Source organism: Chionomys nivalis, chromosome 20, assembly GCF_950005125.1.
Source record: "Chionomys nivalis chromosome 20, mChiNiv1.1, whole genome shotgun sequence".
Classification (NCBI taxonomy): domain Eukaryota; kingdom Metazoa; phylum Chordata; class Mammalia; order Rodentia; family Cricetidae; genus Chionomys; species Chionomys nivalis.
In genome coordinates, this window is record NC_080105.1 from 4,203,520 (window position 1) to 4,230,068 (window position 26,549).

The window sequence follows — 26,549 nt, forward strand, 5'->3', positions numbered from 1 at the left end:
AGCAACTTATTTAAAATTGTATGTCCATGTTCAGGCGTGTGTAGAGTGCAGGTGTTCACATAGGCATCAGATCACCTGGAACTGGAGTTCCAGGCAGTATGTGAGTGTTGGGAACAAAGAGGTCTTGGTGGTTAAGAGTGAATTCTTCTCCAGTCGTGAAAGTACTTTTTAAAACCTGAGGGGCGGGGGGGGGGGGTACTGCAAGTAAAGACTGCTGCCGAAACTGATGACCCAAGTGTGATCTCTGGGACCCACGTGCTGAATGGAGAGAACTGACCCTTGCAAGTTGTCTCTGACCTCCCAGTATGTATAGGAACATACACAAAGAAGAAACCCACGGGGTGGGGGGGTGTTGGTGCTGGTTTGATCTCCCGACGGGGGAGGGACAGTTAAGAATGACAGTTAAAAGGAAATGGGGTCACCGTCATACTCTGCACAAGGCACAGTGGCTGAGTAACACACGTGCTAGTTACCTGGGCTCACTGGGGCACGACAGGGTGGAGCAGTCATTGACAGGTTGACACTGGCAGGTGACTGCTGATAACGTTTGATTGCCTTTCAGAGACTGTCTTCCTTTAGTCGCCACCTTACAGCGAATCACAGCTGGTGGCCGGATACTAGTTTACTAGACTTGTGCCGAATGCAAGGCTGACCCAAATCGGTTCCGCTTTTGGCGTCCTCGCACAGCAGCGGGTGTGAAAGCGTCCACCTTCCTTCCAGCCTGCCAGCCACTGGAGTGATGATACAATTGCCCCGCCCAGGCCCCTCCTACCAGGGAGGCTCCGCCTGCTAGACTTACTTCCGGTCTGTTTCGGCTGTGGATAAAAAAATACTGCCACAAAGTTCGTACTGCGCCTGCACCTATTCTGTTGTGCACCTGCGCACTCGCTGCTTGCCCCTCAGACCGGACATAACGGTCCGCGCGCTGCTTCATGGACCGGAAGTGGGGGGAAGTGTCGCGGGGCGCGCCGGGCCTTGCTGAACACCGGCAGTTCCTGCCGTTGCCGCCGCCCTCGGCTATTGCCGAGGCCTTCCAAAGCAGCCATGTCCGCCAGCGCCGTCTACGTACTGGACCTGAAAGGCAAGGTACTGAAGGGCTCTCCACCCTCTCCGTTGCCAGGCAACAGCGGGGCCCTCGCCCTGTCCGGACCCACCCTGTTGCTAGGTAACTGGACGGCCAGCTCTTCCAGGGCGTCTGGCAGGCGGGGCAGCCTCGCTTGCCGGTCCGCCCTGTTGCTAGGAAACGGCCGGTGGTCTTTGCGAGTCCCGCCCCATCTATAGCTAACTTGGTGGGCTGTGGTTGCTAGGTAACCGTCCGCTTTGCCCCTTTCCCGCCTCGTGCGCCCGGTTACTGGATTTGGCCTCTGCCGTGGACCGGAAGCTGAAGACCCCGCGCCCCCAGACCGGGCGACCCTTGGCCGGAGGCGTGGCGGGAACTGTGTCCTCAGGTCGGCCCCTCCCTCCGCAGCTTGCAGGCTTCAGCGCTTTCTCCCTAGAGCAGAAGCGCTTCCTGTGACTTTGGGTTAAGAGAAACGGGTGATGTGATAAGAATGCGGTTTTACCAAGGGGGAAACAGACCGCCCACTGTCCCACTGTCTATTGGGAAGTAGCCGTCTGAAGTCCTATCCCAAGCATCCTTGCTTTCAGCTGATGCTTTCGGAGAAACCAGGCAGGGTGCTAAGCCTGGTGGGCAAGAATCCGTCACGGCTAAGCTCAGTCACTTCGAAAAGCACAGATAAATAAATGACTGTTGGAACCATGTGTTCATAAAGGACTGGCAGCCCCAGCTGGGGGTCAGAAAGAGCTTTCCTGACTGGGGAAAAACAAGACTGCTGAGACTTTAAGGCCCTGGACAGAAACAGGACCCATCTTCCTGAGGGGACTCTGAGAAAGAAAACTTCATGTGTGTTTGTGCGGGTTTGCCCATGTGGGGGTGGGGAGAGGAGACCCTACTACCCTTCCATGGGCTCTTGTTATCAAACCCAGTCAATAGACCAATTCAGCGGGACCTCCCTGACCTTTAAGGCACATGGACCTGCCTGTCTGTACTTCCCAGACGCTTCTGGCTAACCCCCACCCCTTGGTTTTATAAGACAAGTTTCTTTGTGTAGCCCATGCTGTCCTGAGCACACTGTAGATCAGGCTGGCGTTCGCCTCAGATAGGCTTGCCTCTGCTTCAGGAATTGAAGGTGTCATGCACCTGGCTGTTTTGCATGGGATCTGGGTATGGCTCATTTGTGGTTTTGTGACACTGAGGACATAGCCCAGTGCCTCGCGTCTCTTCAACGAGTGCTCTGCCGGGGACTACAGTGTGCCCAGTGCAAGGCCTCTCACGGAGATGTGTGTTCAGCCTTCAGAAATGGGCCGTCACTGCCCATCAGTCCGCCAAGGTCGAAAGCAAGTGACCAGCCTCTTAGGTTTGGAAGCTACCAGAACAGGTCCAGCCACAGTAGACACATTCAGCATTCATCTGTGAGAGAACATTGGTGTCCAGCCCACTTGGAAGAGCTGAGGTGTTCAGAAGTAAAGAGGTGGAGTGCCCCAGCCCCAGCATTTTCCTTAGCCCTTGAGTGTGTGCCTGCCTTGGATGCCACCCAAGGTCAACAACTGGAGTCCCAGAAGTCCCAGATCTGGACTGCCTCCACAGCCTTCTGGGAACCTGGGGAGGCACAGCATTCCCTAGGCTGTATGGCACATGCTCTGCCTTCTGCCCTGTCCTAGAGGTGCAATGGGCTGCCTGGCATGGCTTGCTTGTTCCTTTAACACCTCATTGACACCTAGCAGGCTGAAGCTGTAAAGCTAGACTCGTGTATGGACTCAGTCCATCTCTGCAGCTGAAGTGTGTGACCATAGACAAACCCATGGCCTCTCTGAGCTTTGTCTTCCTGGCTGATCCAAAGAGTCTTATCTAGGTTACTATAGGTGTGATTCAGGCTTGACCCTGCACAAGGCTTACAGAGTGTGGTATTTAGGCTTAGCAGGAAACAGACCAGCAGCCAAAGGGTTGCTTGCCTTCTATTTGGCAGTCAGAGAAATTACGAAAGACTTCCTGGCAGAGCTGGGCACCTGAGCTAGTTCTGAGGAGGTGACAGGTGTCCCAGTTGGCATGTAGGGTATAAGGCAGCCCACAGACTAGTGGTAGCCCACTAGGGCTCCAATGGGAGGAGGCCCCAGGATAGGGTGTGAGCAGACCTGCCTCTGGAAAGCTCCCCAAGGAGGCTATAGACCTCCCTGCCTCCTTCCAAAATGAAGACAGTCTCATGACAATGTGCCAGGCTGAGTCTCTGATTACCAAGGGATCTCTTGTGGCCACCTTTGGCAAGTAGGAGGCCCTTCAGGAATGCTTGGCTGCTGTCCATTGTTTCCCCAGCTACCCCATAGCTTCCCTGCTTTGCGGCACGGCCCTGGTCTGGAGTGCTGAGCTCTGTGTTTTCCCCTCCTTCTTCTCGATGCTCTTCTTCTGGACACTGGAAACAAAGCCCCAGGCTGTTCCCTGTTATTCACGAGGACCTGTGTAGTCTGAGATTTTGTAGTCACCTAGCCCAGTGGTCCTAGCTCATCCCACTTCAGCCAGTGGAGAACTTGACAGGTCCCTGGACAGTCTGTCTGCTTCTGCCTCGGAGCCTTTGTAACTTGCTCCTGTGGAGAGCTATGGGCCTGTCTTCAGTTCAGACAGCGCCTCCTCCAGGAAGCCTCTCCTGCTTGCTCTGGCTGAGATCATATTCCAGCTTTCCCCACCCTGACCACACTTCATCTTCTGGCCCATGCTGCCCACTGCATCACATGCGTGTTTATCCATCTGTTCCTGAGGAGAAAAAGGAGCCATGGGAAAGACAGTGTGTGGTGTACCTGGAAAATGTCCAGGATGCAGCCGCTATGGAACCATAGGGCATCCTGGAGACCACAGGTCTCAGAAGTAAACTCCTGTTTACTTAAGGAGCAAATCGTAGGGATGTGAGAATCACCCCTCCTCCTGGGGCTAGGCGACTACCCCGAGCTTCCTGATGGGTTTAAACAGAGAGGCTGCCCTTTCTAGCTTCTGTTGAAGCTGAACCATGGAGTGAGAGGGTGGCAGAGAGGAGCTGTGGCCCGAATGTCTCACCTGTCTTCCTCCGTGCCACACCACCTGAGTCCCCAGGGCTTTCCTAACACCACTCTCCCCCATCCCATCAAGCCTTGATGAAGGTGGGGCTATTGGGAAAGTCTCCCCATTGTCTGTCCCAGGCAGCAGTGACAGTCAGGAACCACATCTGCCTTGACCACCGTGCAAAGCAACAAACTCCTGGACAGCCCTGGTGAGGTGGCCTGTCAGGTACTCCTGACTGACTCTTTGACCAACCTAGTCTAGTCCCTGGACACCTGGGAAAGAAAGTGGCCTTCGAGCTGCCTAGGACAGCAGTTTCCAGTGAGCACAGGCAGCCACGCAGCAAGTGGGAGTGAGGGTGTCACTTAGATCCTGGCCCTGCTCTGCCTGCTGTGTTACCTCAGGCAGGCCACTCCACCTCTCTGGGCACTGTAGTCTATCATATAAGAGATAGCAAGAAGGATGGGAGTTGGCAAAGGGGAGTCCCTTCACCAGGGCTCAGACCCAGACGCTTACCCAGTGAGTGCCATGTCCCCTACAAGACCCTAGGGCTTAGGAGAGGAAGGCACCGCTTTTGCTGCACTGTCCCAGCTGGAAGCAACAGAGACGGAATGTTTTCTGAAATGGCAGGTTCTGAGGCAGCTGCTGCCTGTACATCGTGGCCACTCAGGAGCGCTGCAGCAGGCAGTGTGACAAGATGGGTACTGTCACCCTGTGTAACCAGGGCCATCCTCAGCCCTCACCCACAGTTTGCACGTGGCCCTCCCATTTCCTCAGGATCCTTCAGGGTGCACCTCCGTCCGTTGTCTTTTACGATGCACAGTGACTCTGAGGGCAGAGCCTACCCTGGACCTCCTCGTGCCTGGCATCTAGAGTCCCATGCCCTGCATTCATGTCTTTGTCTGCGCTCAGCTAACCCTGGATGGGATAAAATGATTTTTAAAAGATTGCTTGTGTGTGTGTGTGTGTGTAAGAGAGATTGGGTAGCACAAGAGTGCAGGTGCTGTGGAAGTCAGAAGAAATTAGATCTCCTGGAGCTGGAGTTAGAAGCAGTTGTGAGTTACCTAAAGTGGGTGCTGGGAGCTGAACAGCAATGGACTTAAGCAGTAAACCAATTTTCCAGCCCCTGGGATTTGTTTGTTTCTTGAGACAGGGTTTCTTTGCAGTCTTGACTGTTCTGAAACTCACTCTGTAGACCAGGCTGGCCTTGAACTCACAGATCCACCTGCTTCTGCCTCCCAAGTGCTGGGAATAAAGGCCTGCGCCAGCACACTTGGCAACCCTGGGATTTTTATTGTTGTTGTTTTTTTAATGTGCATTGGTGTTTGCCTGCACGTATGTGTAAGGACGTCAGATCCCCTGGAACTGGAGTCACAGACAGTTGTAAGCCACCATGTGGGTGCTGGGAATTGAACCTGGGTCCTCTGGAAGAGCAGCCAGAGCTCTTAACCGATGAGCCATCTCTCCAGCTGTTGCTGGGGTTTTTTTAGGGGGGGGGTTGTTTTGTTTTGTTTTTGAGACAGGGTTTCTCTGTGTGCCCTTGGCTATTCTGGAACTCACTTTGTAGACCAGGTTGGTCTCAAACTCAGATATCTGCCTGCCTCTACCTCCCAAGTGCTGGGATTAAAGGGATGGACCACCACAGCCCAGTTTGTGCACCACCACCACCCGGCAACCCTGGGAATTTTTAAAGACAGGGTCTCACTCTGTCTTGTCTGAAACTTGGTATGTAAACTCACAGGGATCCACCTGCCTCTACCCACCAAGCACTAGAATTAGAAGTGTGTGTCACCATGCTCAGGAGAGTATTTTCAACAGGGAAAGTGCTTGCTGTATAACTATAATGGTCTGAGTTTAGATCCCCAGAACCCACATAAATGCCAGGAAACTATGATGCCCCAGGATCCCAGGAGCATGCTGACTAGCTGAGGTGGCAAAGTCTGAGCTCAAAGGAGAGGCTCTGCTCAATATGTAAGGTTGAGGAAAATACCCCATGTCATCCCCTGGCCTCCACACTCAGATTCATGTAACACACACACACACACACGGTGGGGGGGGGTTGCGTTTTGGTGTTTCATGCCTATAATCCCAGCTCTCAGGATTGCCATGAGTTTGAGGCTAGCCTGGGCTACATAGTGAAATCATTTTCACAAAAGCTACAGGTGTCTTTCTTGTCATCAAAGTGAGTTCTGAGCAGGCTTTCTGCAGACACCAAGGCACTGTGTAGAGATTGGAGGGCCCTCAGATCCTGGAACAGGCAGTGGAGTGCCTTGGGATGGTGTGAACCCAGAGGCCCTGTGCATCTGTTGAAAGACATGTCCCTGTCTCTGGTCCACTGAAGTGCTCATATATGTGACATGGGGTGATAGCTCATGCCTTCATCCCAGCACTCAGGAGGTAAGAGGATTAGGGTTATCATTGGCTACATGGTGGATTTGAAACTAGCCTGGGCTCATTGGGCCTAGTTCCTTTCACCTTTGAGTGTCCACTGACACACATAGTTTCTCTACCGAAAATGTCACCAGGAAGAGCCACCAGGTCGTGTTTAACTCTGGTGTCACTTGCTGAGGAAACACTAACTTTGCAGTGTGGTTATCCCCATTCCACAGTCCTTTGTGACAGGCAGTGGTTCCGATGCTCTGTGTAAAGAGGAAGACCAGGACAGGCCTCAGTGGGTTTCCATGGACTTGGACTCATCAGGCATCGGGTGCCTGAAGCTGTCAGGAGGGCCGAGTGTGCCAGCAGGTCTACATGGGGTGGAACTCGCCCTGGTGTCTGAGGGATGTAGCCCCTCTCCTCCTCTGCCCTCTGACTGCAGGAGAGCTTTGTGGTGGGACTTGCCTAGGATGGAAGTCAAACTGTCCCTTCACAGAGGGTTCCCACCCCCTTTCTTCCTCATGCAGGTGCTCATCTGTCGGAACTACCGTGGGGATGTGGACATGTCGGAGGTGGAGCACTTCATGCCCATCCTGATGGAGAAGGAGGAGGAGGGCATGCTGTCACCCATCTTGGCCCATGGCGGCGTGCGCTTCATGTGGATCAAGCACAACAACCTCTACCGTATCCCTGTGCTGTGGAGCGGGGGCTTGGGGTGACATGCCCACTGTCTCAGGACAGCTGGGCAGCCAGAGGGCACGCGGTTCAGAGAATGCTAAGTATATTCCAAAAGCGGCAGCCTGGGAGCATGGGACACGTGGCCAGAGTGGGGGCCAGCTGGGCCCAAGGTTGGCTTTGAAGCATGTCATGTTAAACAGGGTAGGTCTTTGGATAGGGAGGCCAGATTGTCAGAGGCAGGAGTGGATAAATGAGGGAAATGGGGTAGGAGTAGGGGTGGGGAATTCTCATGTGCCCTGCATCCCCAGCCCCTCTTCAGCCACAAACCAAACATGCTGCCAGCTGGAAACCCACCGTGAGTGTACCCACCACTTGGGGCTTTGACTGTTCAGTAAGCAGCGGGGGGTACCAGCTCTGCAGTAAGTAAATGTGTGTGCGCCTCCAACAGGTGCAGACGCTGCCTCTTCCTATGGACACACGCTCTAGCCTTGTAGTTCCGCCCCACCTTCCCACCCAGGCATGCTTCTGGAGCCACAGGTTAGTTGTGGTGATAGGTGCCCCCACTTCAGGGTGGGTCCCAGAAATATCCCCATCTCTAGAAGCCCTGAGGATATAGGTAGTCTGGGACCCCCAAGAGAAAGATGGCTCTCTCTTGAAGCACACTCTAGGCTGTGGCTGTCTGTCTGCAGGAATAGCTGAGGTGCTTGTTGTCTGTGCCTAATTGGACCAGCAGACAAGTCCCTGCCACCATAGTGCCATAGTATGGCAGCAAGGGCATAAGAGGGCATGCTCTACCACTGCCCCGCCCTCTTCCGTGTCCTGTGAGTTTCCAGCTTGTGCCTGGACCCTGTTCTATAATTGGGGCAAGGCTCAAGTAGACATGGCCTTCTCTCTCCTTTCCAGGCCTTCCTGCCCAGCACACAGATGAGGCATGAGGATGGCATAAACGGGAACGGGGGGGCTGGTCACAGCCTCCCCTGGTAGCTCAGGCTAAAAGGAAAGGGAAGCGGAAGCTCCTGAAGGCTAGTGGGCAGTCGTTGTGAATCTGGCAGCCTCCACTGGGGAGACCTGGAGGTTTCTGTAAAAAGTGTGATTGACAAGTGCAGTCTGCAGGACTAGGAAGGTGCTGTGTGACAGAACTTTTGCTGGGGAGACATTACATAGGGAGCTCGAGACAGACCAGAGTATGGGAACCATCAAAGTCTGGTGAGCCAGTGGGTTTTACTGCAGTTACTTATAGGATTATGGGTGAGGGGTCACCGAAGCCCACTCCAGCGTGGTGACAACTCAAGGAAGCTGAGAGCCTGGAGCGCACTGCACAGCCTGCAGCAGCTCAGCTGGTTGGAGAGTGTCCCTCCCAAGTGACTTTGGTCTAAACTTGTTCCAGGCAGCTCCCTCTGCTGGTTTCTTTGCACTGTAAAAACCACCCAGTAGGTTGGGAGTTTTCCAGTTCAGTTCCAAGTTAATTTCTCCACGTCCTACAGAGTGTGCAGTGTCTTCTGCAATAGGGTAGTTCTGCCATACAACCAACAGCAGTATCAGCAACCTTTATGGTTTGTGGGGTCTTAGGGGATTCCCTGGCCAACAAATGACAGGGAGGTATGAAGGAGACACCCACACAGTGAGGGCTTCCTCCCAGACCCTGTATTAGGCATAAACCACACCCAAACACCCGTTTTCACAGAGATCCTTTATTAGGCGGGGAGAGCAGTTAAAGTGGCTGCTTTCTGACTCAGGCAGGAAAAACAGCAGCAAATGGTCTTTCAGTGTAACGGTAAAGAGGAGAAGGGAGGTCTGTGATAGAAAGGACTCATGCTGTGTAAAGGAGATAGAGAACAGGGGAGAAGGGGAAGGAACAAGGGAGAGGGGAGACAGATCTGGTCCATAAGCACATGTGGTTTATGAAGGTAAGGGGAAAATCCCCATGTTAGGACGAGGTGTTTAATTTTATTGGGCATGTTAATTCGGTGAACCAAAGGGGACTTCTGATTGCTGGACCTTGGTAGTCAGCAGCGGGAGGAGGAAGTGGTCAAATGAGGGAATAGGCCTTGGTGACTGGCTTTAGGAATGTCATCTAAGGGAATGGGGAGAAGAGCAAGGCCTGTCAGTCCCGTGCTCCAGTGGACCAGTGCTCCTTCAGGTAGCCCGCCTCTGGCCCTGTATTTTCATTCAGTAACCTTACGGCCTCTGGGAGTGTCTTTTTCTAGCCTGTAGGATACTATTTGTATTTAAACTCTTTACCTGTTTAGCAACCCATTTTTTTCTTTACTTTTTCATTTCTAAAAAAAATTTTACGTGTAGGAGTATTTTGCCTGCATGTATGTCTGTGCACAGTGCCTATGCAGGCTAGAAGGCATTGGATACCCCAGGGACTAGAGTTACAACCGGTAATAAGCTACTGTTTGGATGCTAGGAATTGAACTTGGGCCCTCTAGAAAAGCAGCCAGTGCTCTTAACCACAGAGCCATCTCTCCAGCCCCTGTTTTTTCCTTTCAGTTAACCAAGCCTCAGTTGGGTTATAAGGCAGGTGGAAGTATCATTGTACCTGGTTGTCTTCAGCCGAATTCGGTACGCCAGTGTTAGTGAAATGGCTGTCTCTCTCACTGTTCTTTGTGGACACTCATGTATACCCATATATAATCTTAGTTGGGCGAGACCCCTCATGGTGGCTAGTCCTAATCTTGGGCCCAGTGGACAGATGAAGTGCTGCTGGGACAGGGAGACATGGGGGGTCTGAGATGTGATATCCCAGTCCCAGAAGGCTTCTTGACTCTGCCACCATGCAGTGGTCGCCACTTCAAAAAAGAATGCTTGTGTGTCGCTGGTATTCTCCTTCCTCTACAAGGTGGTGCAGGTAAGGTCCCCAGCAGTGGGACTTCTATTGGGAAGGGCTTTGGGTCAAGGATTGTAGCATTGTATATCAGGTGATCCTAGGCCAGGAAGCCCAAGCTTCCTTGAAGGTGAGGTCTTTGGCCTCCATTGCATCCCCAAGAAAGTGAACAAAATGGGGAGACATCATGGTTGTGCAAATGTTTTGCATAGTGTAATCCAGGCCTGAACATAGGGGTTGGGGTCAGTTAGATGCACAGGCTGGGTCTTGGGGACATGTCAGAATGTACAGTCTGATACTGGTTATGCACAGTTTTACCTAGGACACCTCTGGCTGCTGAAACAGCTAGAATGAAGGCAGAAGAGCTATGGGCAGCCTGTTTGTTTGTTGCTGGGACTGAGCAAGGGCTCCAGGGCTGGTTTGGGTTTCCACTGAGTGCCTCTGCAGGTTGGGAACCTTTTTTTTCCTCCCTCGTGGGTGCCTTTAGGCTGGGGATGGAGCCTACTGAGAGAGCCCCCAGGTGGTTTCCTTCTGAGCAGACCCACTGTGAACAGCCTTGCTTTGCCACCTCTGGCAAGTGGGCTATGACTGGGTCGTTGGGGTGAGCAGGGATGTGGCATGTTTCTCCAGGGCTGGCCTTTCCCACTTGTTCTAATGATGGGCTTGCTCCAGTGTTGGTATGAAGACAGGCCTCCTGGTAACCCTCTGGGTCCCCTCCTTACCCACTGAAAATATAGATACTTGTCTACAGCCAGACAGCCAACCTTAGAGAGTTGGGCAGCAGCCTTGAGTCAGAGACGGGTGACAGGCACAGTTGGGGTTGACTGCAGAGGCCTAAGGCAGCTGCATTGCTGATACAGGGTCATTCCTCCTGGTCAGTGCCTGTGGTCCATGTTCAGGGCCTGTACCATCACCCACAGGGGCATCACCCATGGGGGAGGGCCAGAATGGCCCTCGGGCTGGGCTAAGGCCTGTTCTGCTGTGCCCTGCCCAGGTCTTCTCCGAGTACTTTAAGGAGCTGGAGGAAGAGAGCATCCGAGACAATTTCGTCATCATCTACGAGCTACTGGACGAGCTCATGGACTTTGGCTACCCACAGACTACAGACAGCAAGATCTTGCAGGAGTGAGTGCATGTGCCCCAGTGCCTCAGTTCCCAGCCCATCAGGGCAGGCAGGTTGCTCTTTTCGTCCCTGCTGGTTTTTAGTTATTTTAACATGGTCCTGATCCTCCTGCCTCTGCCTAGGGAGTGCTGGGCAGACAGGAGAAGGCTGTGTGTCCTGTTTACTGGGCAACCCTGCCTGCACAGGCAGAGACCAGCAGGACCCATGCTACACTTCATCCCTTCTATGCAGCCTGGGATGCCAGGCCCCCTTGACAGGAGTCCAGGGAAAGCTGCCATTGCTGTTCTGGTGGGATGGCGGTCACTGGACGGCCCAGGGCTCAGTCAGTTCCAAGTACCCACAGTGCTGACCACTTGATTCCCTGTTCCCCACCCAGAACCAGCACCCTGCCTCTGAACTAAGTACATGCAGCCCTCTCACGCTAACTGCACACTGTGCCAAGTCAGAGGCCACCCTCCTAGAGCCTGCTGCCACAGGGCTTCCAGTGGTTGGGCCTACCCTGCTGCTTAGCCCCAGCCCATAGTCAAGGCCCAACATTGCATGTCATCTCTGTAACTGAGGGGTGGCCCATAGGTACATCACTCAGGAAGGACACAAGCTGGAAACGGGAGCCCCTCGGCCCCCAGCCACCGTCACCAATGCTGTGTCCTGGCGCTCAGAGGGCATCAAGTACCGGAAGAACGAAGTGTTCCTGGACGTCATTGAAGCCGTTAACCTCTTGGTAGGCTGCCTTCTCTCTTCTTTTTCTAACTTGCCGTCTTTTCCTGGATGGAAGTCAGAGGGGATAACACTGAAAACCAGCAGAGCAGTTGGGGCCTTGGCAGTAGATGCCAGGGCTTCCCCGACTACTGGAGAGACCCTCCTCCCTCTGTCCTAGCCTCCCTCTCACTTAGAGTCTGTAGGGACAACATTGTGGTGGTTCTCTAGAGACTGAGGTAGAGGGACCTCAAGTTCCTGACCTTCCAGGGTCACAACTGTCTCAGGAAAACAAAAATAGAAGCGCCACCGAGATGACTCAGCAGGTGAAGGGCCTCTGACCATCTGGGTTCCATCCTGGGACCTGTGGCAGGAAAAGAGAACTAACTCCTGCAAGTTGTCCGCTGAGCTCACATGTGCACTCATGCATGCACGTGTGCGTGTACACACACAGTGATAATATAAATAATGACAATTTAAAGAAATAGGGCTGGGGAGATGGTTCAGTGAGCCAAGCTGCTGCTGAATCCTGCTGACCTGAGCTCCACCCCCAGAGGCCTCAGAAAGGAGAGAAGACCCAAAGTTGTCTTCTGATCTCCACCCAACACATAGCATACACACTCCTGCACAGTAAAAATAACATTTTAAAGTAAAACATAGGTACAGCAGCAGAGCGCTTGTGTACAAGCATGAGGACCCAAGATCAGATTCCAGCACATGAGTGGAAGCTGGGTGTGGTGCTGTGCACTGTAATCCAGCACTGAGCGGGTGGGGACAGGGGGATTAGCCCAGTCAAAATGAGAGCTTCAGCTCAGAGACCCTGCCTCAGACAAAGGATGGGTAACCATAGGCCAAGATAGCTGATGTGAAACTCTGGCCTCCACATGCTCACACATAGGCATGTGCACACATGTAACAGACCAAACACATAAAGCATGTATAAAGTTGGAAAGCTCTGACCCTGGACTTTTATTGCCACTTCTAAAGACCATACCATAACACAAGAGTGCTAATTTTCTAGAATGCCGAGCTCATGGGTGGTTTGAACTTTTGGCTTCTTAAGTTCCTTGCATGGTGTTTGGTTTTTGTGGTACTGGGTGTGTACCCCAGGACCTCTGCACACAGGGGTGTCAGTTACTTGTGTAGCTCTACATCACAGCCCGTCACGATCGGGAAGTCATGGTGGCAGGAATGTGGGCAGCTGTCATGTAGTCCACAGTCAGGAAGCAGAGTAGTGAAGGCTGCAGTTCCCCTGGCTTCCTCCTTTTCACTTCTCCTGACCCCCAGCCTATGGGATGGGGCCCTCACATTCTGGGTGGGTCTTCCTTCCTCACTTAACTCCCGGACCTGCCTCTGCCCCGAGGCCTGTCTCCTGGGTGACTCTAGAGCCTGTCAGGTTACCAATCAATAGTTACATCAGGCAAAAAAAAATTCATTATATGTGAATGTGTATATGTGTGCATTTGTATGTCTGTATGTATGCGGGGTGTGTATTTGTATGTGTTTGCATATGGGGTGTGTGTATGTGTATATTTGTGGTGTATTTGTGTATATGCATATGGAGCATGTGTATGTATGTATATGTGTGTATTTGTACGTGTATACATGTGGGGTGTGTGTATGTATATATATTTGTGTGTGTGCATGTGTATTTGTATGTGCATATTTGTATGTGTATGCATGTGAGGTGTGTATATGTATATTTGTGTGTATCTGCATTGAGATGTATGTATGTGTATTTGTGTGTATGCATGTGGGTGTATGTACTATATATGTTATATGCGTGTGGGTTGTGTATGTATATATGTGTATTTATATGTGCATGCATGAAGGGTGTGCTTGTGTATGTATGTGTGTATATGCATGCAGGGTGTGTGTATATATGTGTAGTGGAGTGTGTATATATTTGTGTGTGTATTTGGAGTGTATGTATGTTGTGTTTGTGTGTGCATTTGGGGTGTGTGTATGTGTATTTGTGTGTGCATTTCGGGTATGTGTATATATATATGTGTGTGTATGCATGTGGGAGGGTGTATACATGAAAGTGCAGATGCCTACAGAGGCCAGTAAGGGAGTAGACTCCAGTGAAGTTAGTTACAGGCAGTTGTGAGCCACCTGACATGAGTGCTGGGAACCAAGAGCTGAAAGTCCACCTCCCAGGTGCTGGGATGACACGTGTGCTCCATACACTTGTAGTTTTTATTAGTGTTTGCGTAGCGTATGCTCTTACAACCTGTCTCCTTTGGTTTGTGTTTACTGTAGTCTATATTTTGTAAGAGGGCCTCACTGTGTAGCTCTGGCTGGCCTGGGCAGAGCGCTGGGGTTAAAGCTGTACACCTCCCTACCTGGCCTTGGTTTTGTTTTGTTCTAATTAATACAAGGCCTCTCTATTTAGCCCTGGTTAGGCTGGAACTCATAGAAATCTCTGGAATAAATGAGATGGCTCTGCTTCTTTATTCAAAGCAGAAGAATTGAACCTGCTGATAAATACTGATGCTGATAGTCTTTTCTCCTGTGAGTGATCTCAGCAGATGGTGAGGCGTCAGTGGAGGGAAAGCCTGGGCTTGGAGCCTCTGGCACTAGGTGTGCAGTGAGCCTGCACCACAAAGAAAGGTAGCATCACTGTCCTTGAACACACAGACATCCACCTGCCTCAGCCTCCCAAGTGCACCCCACACCTATCTCTTACGCTTCCCCTACGTGTTAGTTGCTTTTCTCTTGCTGAGGTAAAACACTGTGACCAGGGTACCTTTTTAAGGAGAGGGTTTATTGGGCTTATGCTTTCCAGAGGCAGGGACAGCATGGCAACAGGTGGTAGACAAGATGTCTGGAGCTGGAAGCTGACAGCTCCAACTGTAAGCATGAAACAAAGGGAAACCGTAAAGCCCGTTCCTGGTGACGGCCATTCTCCAGCAAGGCCACACCTCCTAGGCCTCCCAAACTGCACCAACTGGGGAATGTGTTCAAATGCCTGAGGCTGAGGAGGGTGTTTCTCATTCAGACCTCCACAGCTTATTCTCTACTTTGAGTCTGCCTACATCTTACTCAGAGTGAGTTCTGGTAGGCATTATTTGGGCACATTTGTGTGATTGAATGCAGGCATGTGAGTGCCACAGTGGAGCTCAGAGGACAATCTTGGGTGTCAGTCTGAGCCTTCCACCTTGTTTGAGATGGTCCTTTTCTTCTTTGCTTGTTTGTTGATGTGTTACACCAGGCTTGGAGGCCCAGGGAATTCTGTCCCCACCTCCATTGCAGGTGCTTAGAATAAACATCAGCTTTAGGAGGCTCTGGAGACTTGAACTTGGGTCCTTATGCTTGCATGGCAAGCACTTTACTTCTGAGCCACCTTCCCAGCCCCATTCTCTGTCTTCTAATTGATGTGTTTAGATCATCTGTACTCACTGAGTTTCTGGGCTGCTGTTTTGTCTTTTCTGCTTCCTGTTCTCCGTCTCCTTCCTCCTCTCCCTGTGGGTCATGGAGACATTTCAGGGTTCTGTTGTTTCTTCTTCTGCTTCTTTCTGCCCTTGTCTCGTGGTGTGGTTATCTTAGTGGCTTCTGCGAGGCACCTTGAGCTGTGTGTCACATGGTATTTGGGCAAATGATGGATCAAACTCAAAATGGTGCTCCCTTGAGGACCACCAAGGACCTGGGAAGTCCCTAAGGCTTTCCCATCCTCACCCAGTGCCGCGGATGCTGACGTACACGTGCTGAGAGTGCTCTGGGTTGTGCCATTGTGCTCTGCACCCTGTTTGCTGTGCCACCCTTTCAACATGGGGCTGCAAATTTAGAAAACAGCCAGCAAAATAGTAGTCGTCTTTGCTGTATCATTTGGTGCCACTAACAGGTAGTGTCTGCTGGTGGCCCCCTGCCAGTCTAGGTTCAAGTATGCCCTCTGTAGCACTGTCGTGGTGACATCACCAGACACTGTGGTCCAGTTTCTGTGCATGTAAAACTGGGCTTGGGTTCTCATCTGCTCAGATGAGTGGCCGCCTCTGGAAGTGCAACATCACCAGCCCTCCAGGCTTGGGACCGTCTCACCTGCGTCTGGCTCATCTGCTTATCCTTGGGACAAACACTAGGGAGAAAATCAAGTTTGCAGTTGAGCCAGAAGTGGTGGAGGTCACGCCTTACACGGTTCCCACTGTCCCCAGGTCAGTGCCAATGGCAATGTGCTGCGCAGTGAGATTGTGGGCTCCATCAAGATGCGGGTCTTCCTCTCAGGCATGCCTGAGCTGCGCCTGGGCCTCAATGACAAGGTCCTCTTTGACAACACAGGCCGTGAGTATCCAGAACAGTGCAGAGGCTGGATCATTCTTGCCTCAGGGAGGTGGCTTCCCCTGACCCCAGTGCCACAGCTAACTGCTTTCAGATGACAGGCCTAAGAAAATGACTTGGGTCATTGAGGTGGCTCAGCAGGCAAAGGTGCTTGCTGCCAAGCCCCACAAGCTTGATGTGATCTCATGAGCCCACGGTGAAAGGGGAGCACTTCCTGCAAGTTGCCTTCTCACTTCCACGTGCACACTGAAGCACACACTCCCGTATACAGGAAATAAGATAACAAAGAACTTCACACTGCTCAAAAGGCCTCAAAGGCTAGAGCTGCAGATCAGTAAATGGTCGACACTGACCAAGCAGACCTGGGTTCAGTATCCACCAGCACCAAAATCACAGAAAGATCCAGGCTGATATGGAGGCTCCTGCCTGTCATCCTATTCCTCGGGACACTGAGGTGGAAGGCCATCGTGGAATACAGTGTGAAGCTGTCAGGAGGGTGACAGAGAGCCAAGGTTCTGAACACTTAGACATCATCAGTGAGGCCCAGCCTGTCCCACAGAGCCTGTGCTGTTGGGAGGTCACACACCAAGGTGCTTTCTATGGTGAGCACAGCACAGGTGGGCATGCCTGGGCTTCTGTGGCTTCTCATTGGCCATGCCACGGAGGCCCTAGTTTCAGATCCCTGGCCCCTGCCGGCCTCCTGGACTTGCTAGCTCTATGTGTGCCCTCTGAAGTGGGTGGGACACCCTGGTGTCACCCATACCCACTTAGCAAATGTGTCCTGACCAGCTGCTGTCTACCAGCTGCTGAAGACTTAACACAGCACAGGGAGCCCAGACCCCAGGACTCCATGCCAGTGTTAGGCTGAGATGTGGAGGCAAGAGGATGACAGTTGTCTCGGAATTGGCCCCTTGTGCACACAAAAGAGATGTCTTCTGGATATGGGGTAGGCTCTGGTCTGCCAAGGTGGTCTTGGCAGTAGGAATTCTGCACAGGAACTCTAAGCCGCATGCCAACCTCACCCCTGCCCCACACAGGAGGAAAGAGCAAGTCGGTGGAGCTGGAGGATGTGAAGTTCCACCAGTGCGTGCGGCTGTCACGCTTTGAGAACGACCGCACCATCTCCTTCATCCCTCCCGATGGAGAGTTCGAACTCATGTCCTACCGCCTCAATACCCACGTGAGTGCCTCCCAGGGTAGCAGGTTCCCAGGGAAGCTCAGCATCAGCTCTCACCTGCTGTGCTACCCTCCAGCCCTGTAGGTGAGCAGAAGCCTTGCCCATTGCTGGACTTCCTTGGGTAGACTGTGGGGCAGTCCAGGGAGACTGCCTACCTCTTGCCTGCACACTGGCCGGGAAGAACAGGCTTCAGTTTCCCCTCAGTAAAGTGAGACTTGATGTGAGCGCCTTCCTTCCGCCTTCCCCACAGGTGAAGCCTTTGATTTGGATTGAGTCTGTGATCGAGAAGCATTCCCACAGCCGCATCGAGTACATGGTCAAGGTCAGTGGGAGAGCAGGCACCCTGTCACCTGGGACCGGCTCAGCAGCAGGGCAAGGGACAGGCTCGTACTGCAGATACTTACCTTGTCCTGGGGGGGGGGGGGGGGGCGCCTTGGAGGCCTGAGACAGGAGGGAGAGTCAGGTGTGGGCACTGGCTGGAAAAGCCTGGTGGTAGAAAGTGGGGACCCACTGCCAAGTAGGGACTGTGTACCCCTGGTAGGTAGCTGGGGTGGGGTGGGGGTGGCTAGACTCCCTCCCCTGCATCCTACAGAGCCTCTGCCCGGGGCCTCCTTGCAGGCCAAGAGCCAGTTCAAGCGGCGGTCAACAGCCAACAATGTAGAGATCCACATACCGGTCCCCAACGATGCTGACTCGCCCAAGTTCAAGACTACAGTGGGGAGTGTCAAGTGGGTCCCCGAGAACAGCGAGATTGTGTGGTCCATCAAGTCCTTTCCGGTGAGCCCCGTTTTCACACATGCCTCTAAACACCTCCCCCATGGGGCTGGAGAGATGGTTCAGTGGTTAAGATCACCAACTGCTCTTCCAGAGGACCCAGATTCAATTCCCAGCACGCACATAGCAGCTCACAACTGTCTATAATTCCAGTCCCAGCAACCTGACACCCATGCACATAAAAGAAAATTAAAAGCCCAGTCTCGCTCTCTTGGCCTGGATCAGGACGCAGCTCTGCTACTGCTTCAGTGCCACACAGCTAACGCCTGTCCCTAACTCCAAGATCTGACACCTCACAGACACATGAGGCAAACCAGTGCACATTAAAAAACAGTCCCCCATACCCACCCATGTCCCACCTCTGGAACTGCATTCTTGGGAACAAGAGGCAGCCCTCGGGAGAGACACCCTACTCCAGGGCTGGGAAGAGCAGGCTGCAGATCCATCCCAGGAGAGCTTTCTTGTTGCCCCGAGACAGCCACCACAAAAGCCCTTGTAATGTGATGTCATTTGCCACAAATTCTGTTTTCACGTAGAAGTTGTTTTGTTTTTGTTTTGTGGCGACTTTGTTTGAAACAGGGTCTCCCTTGGTAGTCTCAGTGGTCAGCCACTCACCATGTAGCCCAAACTGACCTCCTAACTGTGTAGCCCAGGCGGCCTGAAATTCATCATGGATTGTAGGTTGGCCCCAAAATTACCATGTCATTCAGGCTGACCTCAAATTTACCATGTATCCCAAGCTGGCCTTGAGCCTGCCTCCATTCTCCTACTTCTGTCTCCTGAACTCAGTTTGCCTGAGTTTTCCTATGGGTAGATCTTCTCTTTCCATTTTCTCCTCCCTTTGTTTTTGGGTCCAGGAGCTGGAATGTTATTTTCACCATCTCCCATGGAGATGTCCTTTATGGCTGGGAGCTGATGCAGAGAACCTGTGTAGGAGCCAAGGCTCAGCCCTAGTGTGCCCCAACTCCTAGGCAGGGCTATATTCACGGCCACTCCTCTGCCCCTCAGCCTGAGCTCAGGAGACCAAAGGCCACATTGTCCCAGATAGAACGAGAGCCAGGATGCCAGGCACAGGGGACAGCCAGGCCCAGATGCTCTACCTGGCCAGGGCAGGGCAAAGGCCCCAGCCAGTCCTGCCTGAACAATCTCAAATCACCTCCAAGTTATTGCTGGGTTCCCGGGAACCTGAGCCCGCCCATGGTTCAGCACTGTCATTCCGTCTGGGCCTCTTTTCATTTCTTACATGTCCGGAGACTGAGTAGGCGGACTGTGCTGTGGGACACACCACCCTCGGTGTTCTCCCAGGCTCCCTTTCCCACCGTGGCCAGTCTGGCCAGTCTCTCCCTGGGAGCTGGTGGAGCCCCGGCACAGCCTGCCCAGTTTTGGCTCCTGGGAGCCATGGACAAGCCTGGGAGACAGCACATTGGTTTTGGGCCGCACTGCTGGGCAGCTGCCTAACAGCCCCTTATGTTGTCTACCCAGGGTGGCAAGGAGTACCTCATGCGGGCCCACTTTGGTCTTCCCAGTGTAGAGGCCGAAGACAAGGAGGGCAAACCTCCCATCAGTGTCAAGTTCGAGATCCCCTACTTCACTACCTCTGGCATCCAGGTATGAGTGCCGGGGCACTGCCTGGAACACTTACGCCCAGAGTCACAGCAGGAACCCCGAACCCCCATCCTGGCCTGGGGTCTATTTCCTTGGAGCCTCTCAGAAGGTATATGGGTGAGGGGTACATCCTGGTCCCCTGAAAAACTGGGACCTGACCACTTCTGACAACCCCTCCTGCTGTGCCTGGCCTGCCCCTTGGCCTTGCCCCTTGGATGAGGGGCGATAGCAGGGATGCGGCACACTCAGAGCCTTTGTGTCCAGGTGCGCTACCTGAAGATCATTGAGAAGAGCGGCTACCAGGCGCTGCCCTGGGTGCGCTACATCACACAGAACGGAGGTGAGCGGCTGCCTGACCTGTGAGGTCTCTCTGGGCTGGGGCTTCCTGTGTGGAGCTGAGGGTGGGTGTCCCATGTCCCCATGTGGAGCTAAGCGTGGGTGTCCATGTTTCTAGATTACCAGCTCCGGACCCAGTGAGGGGCCTCTGCAACCACCCCAGCCCACCCGGCCTCAGGATGCATCTGCCACACGCACCAAAACTGAAGCTGGAGGGTGGCTCTGGTCATAAGCAGCAACCCTCCTCAATCCTGCGTGAGCCCACGCAGAACCTCTTCCCTGATCCCATTCTGTTCTGGGGTGAGAAGGAAGGGCCTGCCAGCCCTCCCCAGAGACAAGCCAGCTTGAGCCTTGGCTTCTGGTGCCACATGCCTGGCCACTTGCCACCCTGTGGATGCCATCCTCGCCCACCACCAGGGTCTCCTTTCGCTGCCATTTTGTTGAGCATGTTGATCACTGTCATTTGTTACACGTGTCCTGTCACACGTGTGCTGTCACACGTGTCCTGGGCAGTCACCATGGAGCACTCAGTGAGGGCAGCTGTCCCCTCTGACACTGCTCCATGTCCAGGATAGTCGCCTGGCTGGCTGTGCTTCCCATGCCAGCCCTAGGCCACAACAGTGTTTCCCCGAGAGGGGACATGGCCTCTCAGCCTTTGCCCCCGAGGGTCCCTGGGCAGGCACTGGCTCCTGTCACTATACAGGGCCACCTTGCCCTCTACCCCTGTGTGACAATTGCATTAAAGTCCATTTGTTACACTTGCTGTCTGACCTTTCCCTCTGTGCTGTGGTTCAGGCCCACTTGGACACCCTGGGTTGTGGCCAAGTAGACCTAGCAGTGAAGGAAGCCGACCCTCCCCTGAGTAGCTGGAGCCCTTCTGAGGAACACAGGGTAGATTATCTCACTGGGTCCAGCCTGTTGTCTCCTGTGGATGGTAGCCTTCCTCGGGTGGTCTGAAATTGGAGGCTTCCATGTTCTCACTTGACGAGGCTTGGACTCAGCCCCCAGACTGGTTGCCCGATGGGCCTGGGAGTTGTGTCTCCGTGGTCTGTCCATGGACTCTGCCCTCTCAGCATCTTCTCACTCTGGGCTCTGCCCTCCTGCCTCTCTTGGCACCCCACTCCTACTTGGGATGTGTCACGTGCATCTCACCGCCCATGGCCAAGAACAACCTTTCTAGTGCAGCAAGGCCAGCTCCCAGCTCGGGGCCTAGAGCAGAGCCTGTCGGCACCCTGGAGGCCTCACCCTTCCTCACCCACCAGTGGCCCTGAAGGCTGTCCAGTTCGGACTGTGTCCACCACCCTGCCACCCTCCACAGTCTGCAGCACTGCAGGCTATGGCTCTGTGCATCCTTTTTAGTCCAGCCACCCAAAACCCACCCACCATTGTCCTGCGCATGGGGGGGACAGAGATGTGCAGGATTCTGGCTTCCATACTTGCACACCAACAAGCAGAAATGGCACCTGAAAGGCAGAGGAGCAGGCTGGGCCATGACAGGGCACAGAGATGCCCAAGCTCAGCCCCAAGCAGGGAGCACGGCTGAGCACTCATGTCTCAGAACACAGACACCAGGAGACAGAGGAGGAAAGCTGGTCTACAATCTGCCAATCAATGTGAGTATCAACACCAGCCAGCAAGATAGTGCAGCAAGTAAAATGGCTGCCAAGTCTGAGGACCTGAGCTCAACCCTCAGGGCTCACTTGCAAGATAGAGACAGCTGCCCTCTGACCTCCATGTGAGCTAATATACATGCTCAGAATAAAAGGAACCAAGGCAGGTATGGTGGCCCCTGCCTGTGACTCCCGTACTTTGGAGTTTGAGGCAGGAGAATCATAATACCCTGTCTCAGCAAATAACAAGAAGTGGGTAAAGGGGCTGGAAAGGTGACTGTCTCTGAGTTCCACCCTAGCACCCATAGGGAGGCTTACAACTGTCTGTATCCTCAGGGCCAAGGGACCCGATGCCCTCTTCTGGCCTTCGGGGGCACTGCATGCGCTTGGCACACCCATACATGCAGGTAAAACCCCATCGCCATAAAAGTAGATAGATGAAGAAATTGAAGTGACAGGGACTGTGGGCCACCACAGGTGCTGGGGACCAAACTCAGGTCCACTGCGAGAACAGCATGGGCTCCGCACTACCGTGCCAGCTCCCCGGTCACATAAAAGTAAATCTTTTTTTTTTTTAAAAAAAAAAAGCTGGCATCTGGAACACATAAGGCTCTGGACTCTGTCCCCACACTCAAAGAAAACAATGTTCCCGATGGAGGGCGATGTCCTGAGATGACATGGAAGGTGCTGGAAAACATGGCAGCCTCTAGAACTGTGAAGGAATACTTCTATGCTTTTTGCTGTTGTTGGTTTTGGTTGTTGTGAGACAGGTTCTCTTTCCATAGCCCTAGCTGTCCTGGAACTCACTATGTAGACCAGGCTGGACTGGATCTCACTGAGCTGAGCTATCCTGCTTCTGCCTCCCTGGTGTTGGCCTTAAAGGTGCAAGCCTCTGGGGGCCTTGCTTGTGTCCTGCCTACAGTGCACGGTCACACGCAGTGAAATGCGACCTGGCCTGGACCGGCTTATTCACTTGTGAGTGGACATTCATCAACCGCCAGGGGAACAGGTCACATTGCTTAGTTGAGATGGTTTTACTCTGTAACCAAGCTAGTCTGTAATGCATAGAACCACCTGCCTCTGCCACCCGAGTGCTGGGATTAAAGGCAAGCTAGCACCTGGCTCACTTTCTGGTTTGGAGTCGATCTTTTCATTCATTCATTTGGTGTGTAGGACAAGTTTCAGGGGTCAATCTCTCCTCCACCATGTATATCTTGGACTTGAGTTCTGGTCGGCAGGCTAAGTAACACCTTTACCTTGTATCCATCTTCTTGGTTCTTTTAAAAAATAGTTACTACAGCCGGGCAGTGGTGGCGCACGCCTTTAATCCCAGCACTCGGGAGGCAGAGGCAGGTGGGTCTCTGTGAGTTCGAGGCCAGCCTAGTCTACAGAGCGAGTTCCAGGGCATCCAAGGCTGCACAGAGAAGCCCTGTCTCAAAGAACAAGAAGAAGAAAGCGACCGAATTCATCTGTTCACTTGTCTCTGCAGCCGTGCTTCGGCAACACAGTGAGAAAAACAACAAAAGGCGGGCCAGAGAAAAAATATGCATGACCTTCAAAACTCAGACAGACAGACAGACGGGCTTTCAAAGATGTGGGATAGCTGAGTGACATTTCCAGCCTGCCTAGGGGAAAGCCCCGGCCCCAGTTACACACTTAAGTGTCCCCAAAGGTTGAACCACATTCCTCAAACAGTGAACTCAAATGGGGCAGCCTGGGGTGGGCTCCACCCAGCCTGCACAGGGCTCTGGGCTGCAGCTGCAGGACTCCGGGGGAAAATAAGTCACTCAGCGTGCCTGAGTGTCCAGATGTGCACAGCACACATGAGACCCGAGACACAAAGTGACACAGGATTAATTGTGGTCATCTCTCTCCTCTCCCCTGCTCCTCAGTGCCCTCGGAGAAAACCCTCACTCCCTACCCTGCTGGCCCCCTCTGTTCCCGCAGCAACCCTGCCCCGCCCATCTTCCCCCACCCCAACACAGCCTGTTCTGGTGTTAGCTACGTCTTGACATGCATGAGAGAAACCGTGACCAACATTTTTTGTCCCTCCAACTTGTTGCGCACAGACACACAGCTGTCCTTGGTTCCACGGTTGCCTCTGTCCCTAAAGCCTGGTTGTCGCTGCTCTGTTTTCAGGGAGAAAATCTATCTCTATCCTTGGGATGTGCAGACTGTTCATGGGACACTTCCAATTATGGCCACTAGGGGGCACATGTGTGTTAGAAATAGCTATCCACAGAAAAGGAGGCAAGGCAGGCTGGGGACCATGGCCGCAGGCTGGGTTGGGTGTTCTTGTTTTGAATGTTTTGTCTGCATGTGCAAACCTATGAGAGGTTGTGAGCCATCATGTGTGTGCTGGCGAGAACAGCCAGGGTCTCATGTAGCTAGCTAGTTGGCCTCAAATTTTTGATGTAGCCAAGAATGACCTCAAACTCAGAATCCTGCTTTCACCTCCTGAAGATGTGGGTGCTGAAGATGTAGGCCTGTGCCACCACACCCCGCTTACCCAGTGTTTGGACGTGAACCCCAGGCTTCATGACAGACAGGCAAATGCTCTGCCAAGCGAAGCCCAGCCCAGCCTTGGCTGGTTTGTTTGAGACAGGGTGCGTGAAGTACCATGTCTGACCTACATTTTTGTTTTGTGTTGGCTTTTGATTTTTTAAAAATATTTTTAAATATTTTTTATTTATTATATATACAATATTCTGTCCGCGTGTACACCCAGAAGAGGGCACTAGACCTCATTACAGATGGTTGTGAGCCACCATGTGGTTGCTGGGAACTGAACTCAGGACTCTGGAAGAGCAGGCAATGCTCTTAACCACTGAGCCATCTCTCCACCCCTGGCTTTTGCTTTTATTCAAGGCAGGGTTTCCCTGGCTGTCCTGGAACTCACTTTGTAGATGAAGCTCCCTGCAAACTCAGAGCTTGGATTTCCTCTGCCTCCTGAGCACTGGAATGAAAGGCACGAGCCGGCACTGCCGAGCACAACTGCTTTTACATGGAGGTGAAATTCAGGTGCCAGGTAGCTGATAATTTATTTTTAATTATTTGAGGCAGTGATTCTCAATCTTCTTAACACTGTGACCATTTTATACAGTTTTTTTTTTGTGTGTGTTGTGGTGCCTCCAAACCATACAATTATTCCATTGCTACTTCATAACCATAATTTTACTACTGTTATGAATCATACTGTAAATATTTTTAGAGACAGAGGTTTGTCAAGGGAGTTGTGACTCCCATTTGAGAACTGCTGATTTAGGGGGCCATGTAAGAAGGTTGCACGCCTTTGGATACAGGAGAACACCCTCAGGTGTGGCCTTGCCTTCCACCCCATTCAAGGCAGGGTTTCTTGGTCACTCTGACTGCCCTGCCGATGCTCCCTCCTTGCTGCAAGAGCATTGGGATTAGAGACACTGCTGCCGAAGCACTCATTCACCAAGTAGTTTCCCCAGGCTCACGGAGGGCTTTGAAATGAACATTCCAAACCCTGGCGATACTGTGTGACCCGGAATCCTACCATGTCCTTCATCCCCACATGCTTCCCCAAACCCTGGAAGCCATTGCTCTGCTACCATCTGCAGTAGCCTGGTCTGGATGCTTCAGGTCAGTGAGATCACACTGTGGAGCCCTACATGTCTGCTGTCAGTCAGGAAGGTTTCCAGTTTGGTCTCACTGTGGCACAGGTAAGTGCTTCGTTCCCTTTTTGTGCCTGAGTATGACCCAACTGGACACGTCTCTCTGCTCATCTGTTGGCTGCCGCATGGGCTGTCCCACCTTCGAGATGCTGCACAAAGATCAGTCTGACCATCACCCTGCACTTCTTTTAAGTAGATTCCCAGTAGCGGAATTCCTTCTTTCTTTGTGAAGACCCTTGCTCTTGGCAAGGCAGGAAGGTGGTGTCTTGAAATTTCTTGTAAATTCCTTGCACGGCACACATACTTTTTCCACCACTTATCATGAACTGCAGCCCCTGCCCCACACCACCCAACCTCCATCAACCTGGGAGTGGAATTTACGTCGTCTCCTGCCCCCAGCCCCTCACTGGGGATTCGAGGCAGGGCTCCACCCCTGAGCCACGCCCCCAGCCCCTCACTGGGGCATCCTAGACAGGGGCTCCACCAGAGTCACACCCAAGCTCAAGTACATCTTAAATGTATCCTGATACACGAATCCTTCCTGCATGCCCTTTTTATAGTCATCCTCCTTCCTAGAGAAAAATGTCGGCAAAACCGCTGGTTAGTTTCAGTTGTCTTAAGATCTTACTTTATTATTCGTGTGTATGCACAAAAGAGCCCCCGGGGCCAGGAGACCATGTCAGATTCTTGGAGCTGGAGAGTTGTAAGCTATCCTACATGGTGCTGGGAAGCGTTCGGGTCCTCTGCGGTTGTCGCCAGTTTCTCTTGTGGCCTCCCTCTGTCCTTGGCCATCGTTACATCCGCAGACTCTCCAGTCGCTGTTCTACCTGATTTGTGCAAACTTTGGCCGTTATCATTCTCCTACTCACCTGTGTGCAGTGGACCACATCCCTTTTGTCCTTACTGCATCATGAGCATGGGCATGAAGCTATTCCCAGCATGCCTGTCTCACTGCGGCAGATGTGTGGCTAGTGTCCAGGATAGAATGTTTGGATTATAGGTGGAATCTGAACTCAGCATAAGGGGTGCTGCAGTTTCCCACGCTGGTGAGCCTCTTTTCTTCCACAGCAGCGAAGGAGAATGTTCAGTTGCTCTGTATTCATGCCAACACTTAATGATATCAGGCTCTGGTTGCAACCCTGCCCATGGGAGTGGCTTATGCAGGTTACAACCACTTTGCAGTCCAGACTCTGTGCCTACTGCTGGATGTGAGAGCAGGGATTCAGTGGGAACTGACCATGTCTACTTTCTTGAGCCATGCCAATTCCAGAGGCCCAACAACTACCTTTATCTCTGTGTCCTAGAGTTTTTAATTCACTTACATGAATTATGCATACTGAATTC

At 52.7% G+C, this 26,549-nt stretch overlaps 1 protein-coding gene across 1 annotated transcript; it reads left to right on the forward strand.

The window, feature by feature from the left end:
* The first annotated feature begins 928 nt into the window (after nucleotides 1–928).
* Ap1m1 (adaptor related protein complex 1 subunit mu 1) lies at nucleotides 929–20,712 on the forward strand. Its single transcript, XM_057752780.1, has 12 exons — nucleotides 929–1,086; nucleotides 6,988–7,144; nucleotides 9,925–9,992; nucleotides 10,963–11,093; nucleotides 11,665–11,812; nucleotides 15,939–16,065; nucleotides 17,100–17,242; nucleotides 17,490–17,561; nucleotides 17,858–18,016; nucleotides 19,496–19,621; nucleotides 19,883–19,958; nucleotides 20,073–20,712. Exons 1-12 carry the CDS (start codon nucleotides 1,045–1,047, stop codon nucleotides 20,093–20,095), a joined length of 1,272 nt encoding a protein of 423 aa, XP_057608763.1. The 5' UTR covers nucleotides 929–1,044; the 3' UTR covers nucleotides 20,096–20,712.
* The last annotated feature ends 5,837 nt before the right edge of the window (nucleotides 20,713–26,549 follow it).

What these genes read in the sequence shown, in the direction of transcription:
- Ap1m1 (XM_057752780.1), top strand. Translation starts at nt 1,045, where the DNA reads ATGTCCGCCAGCGCCGTCTACGTACTGGACCTGAAAGGCAAG. An exon ending in TACTGGACCTGAAAGGCAAG is followed by an intron (nt 1,087 to 6,987) that starts GTACTGAAGGGC and finishes TTCCTCATGCAG; the next exon opens with GTGCTCATCTGTCGGAACTA. An exon ending in TCCTCTACAAGGTGGTGCAG is followed by an intron (nt 9,993 to 10,962) that starts GTAAGGTCCCCA and finishes TGCCCTGCCCAG; the next exon opens with GTCTTCTCCGAGTACTTTAA.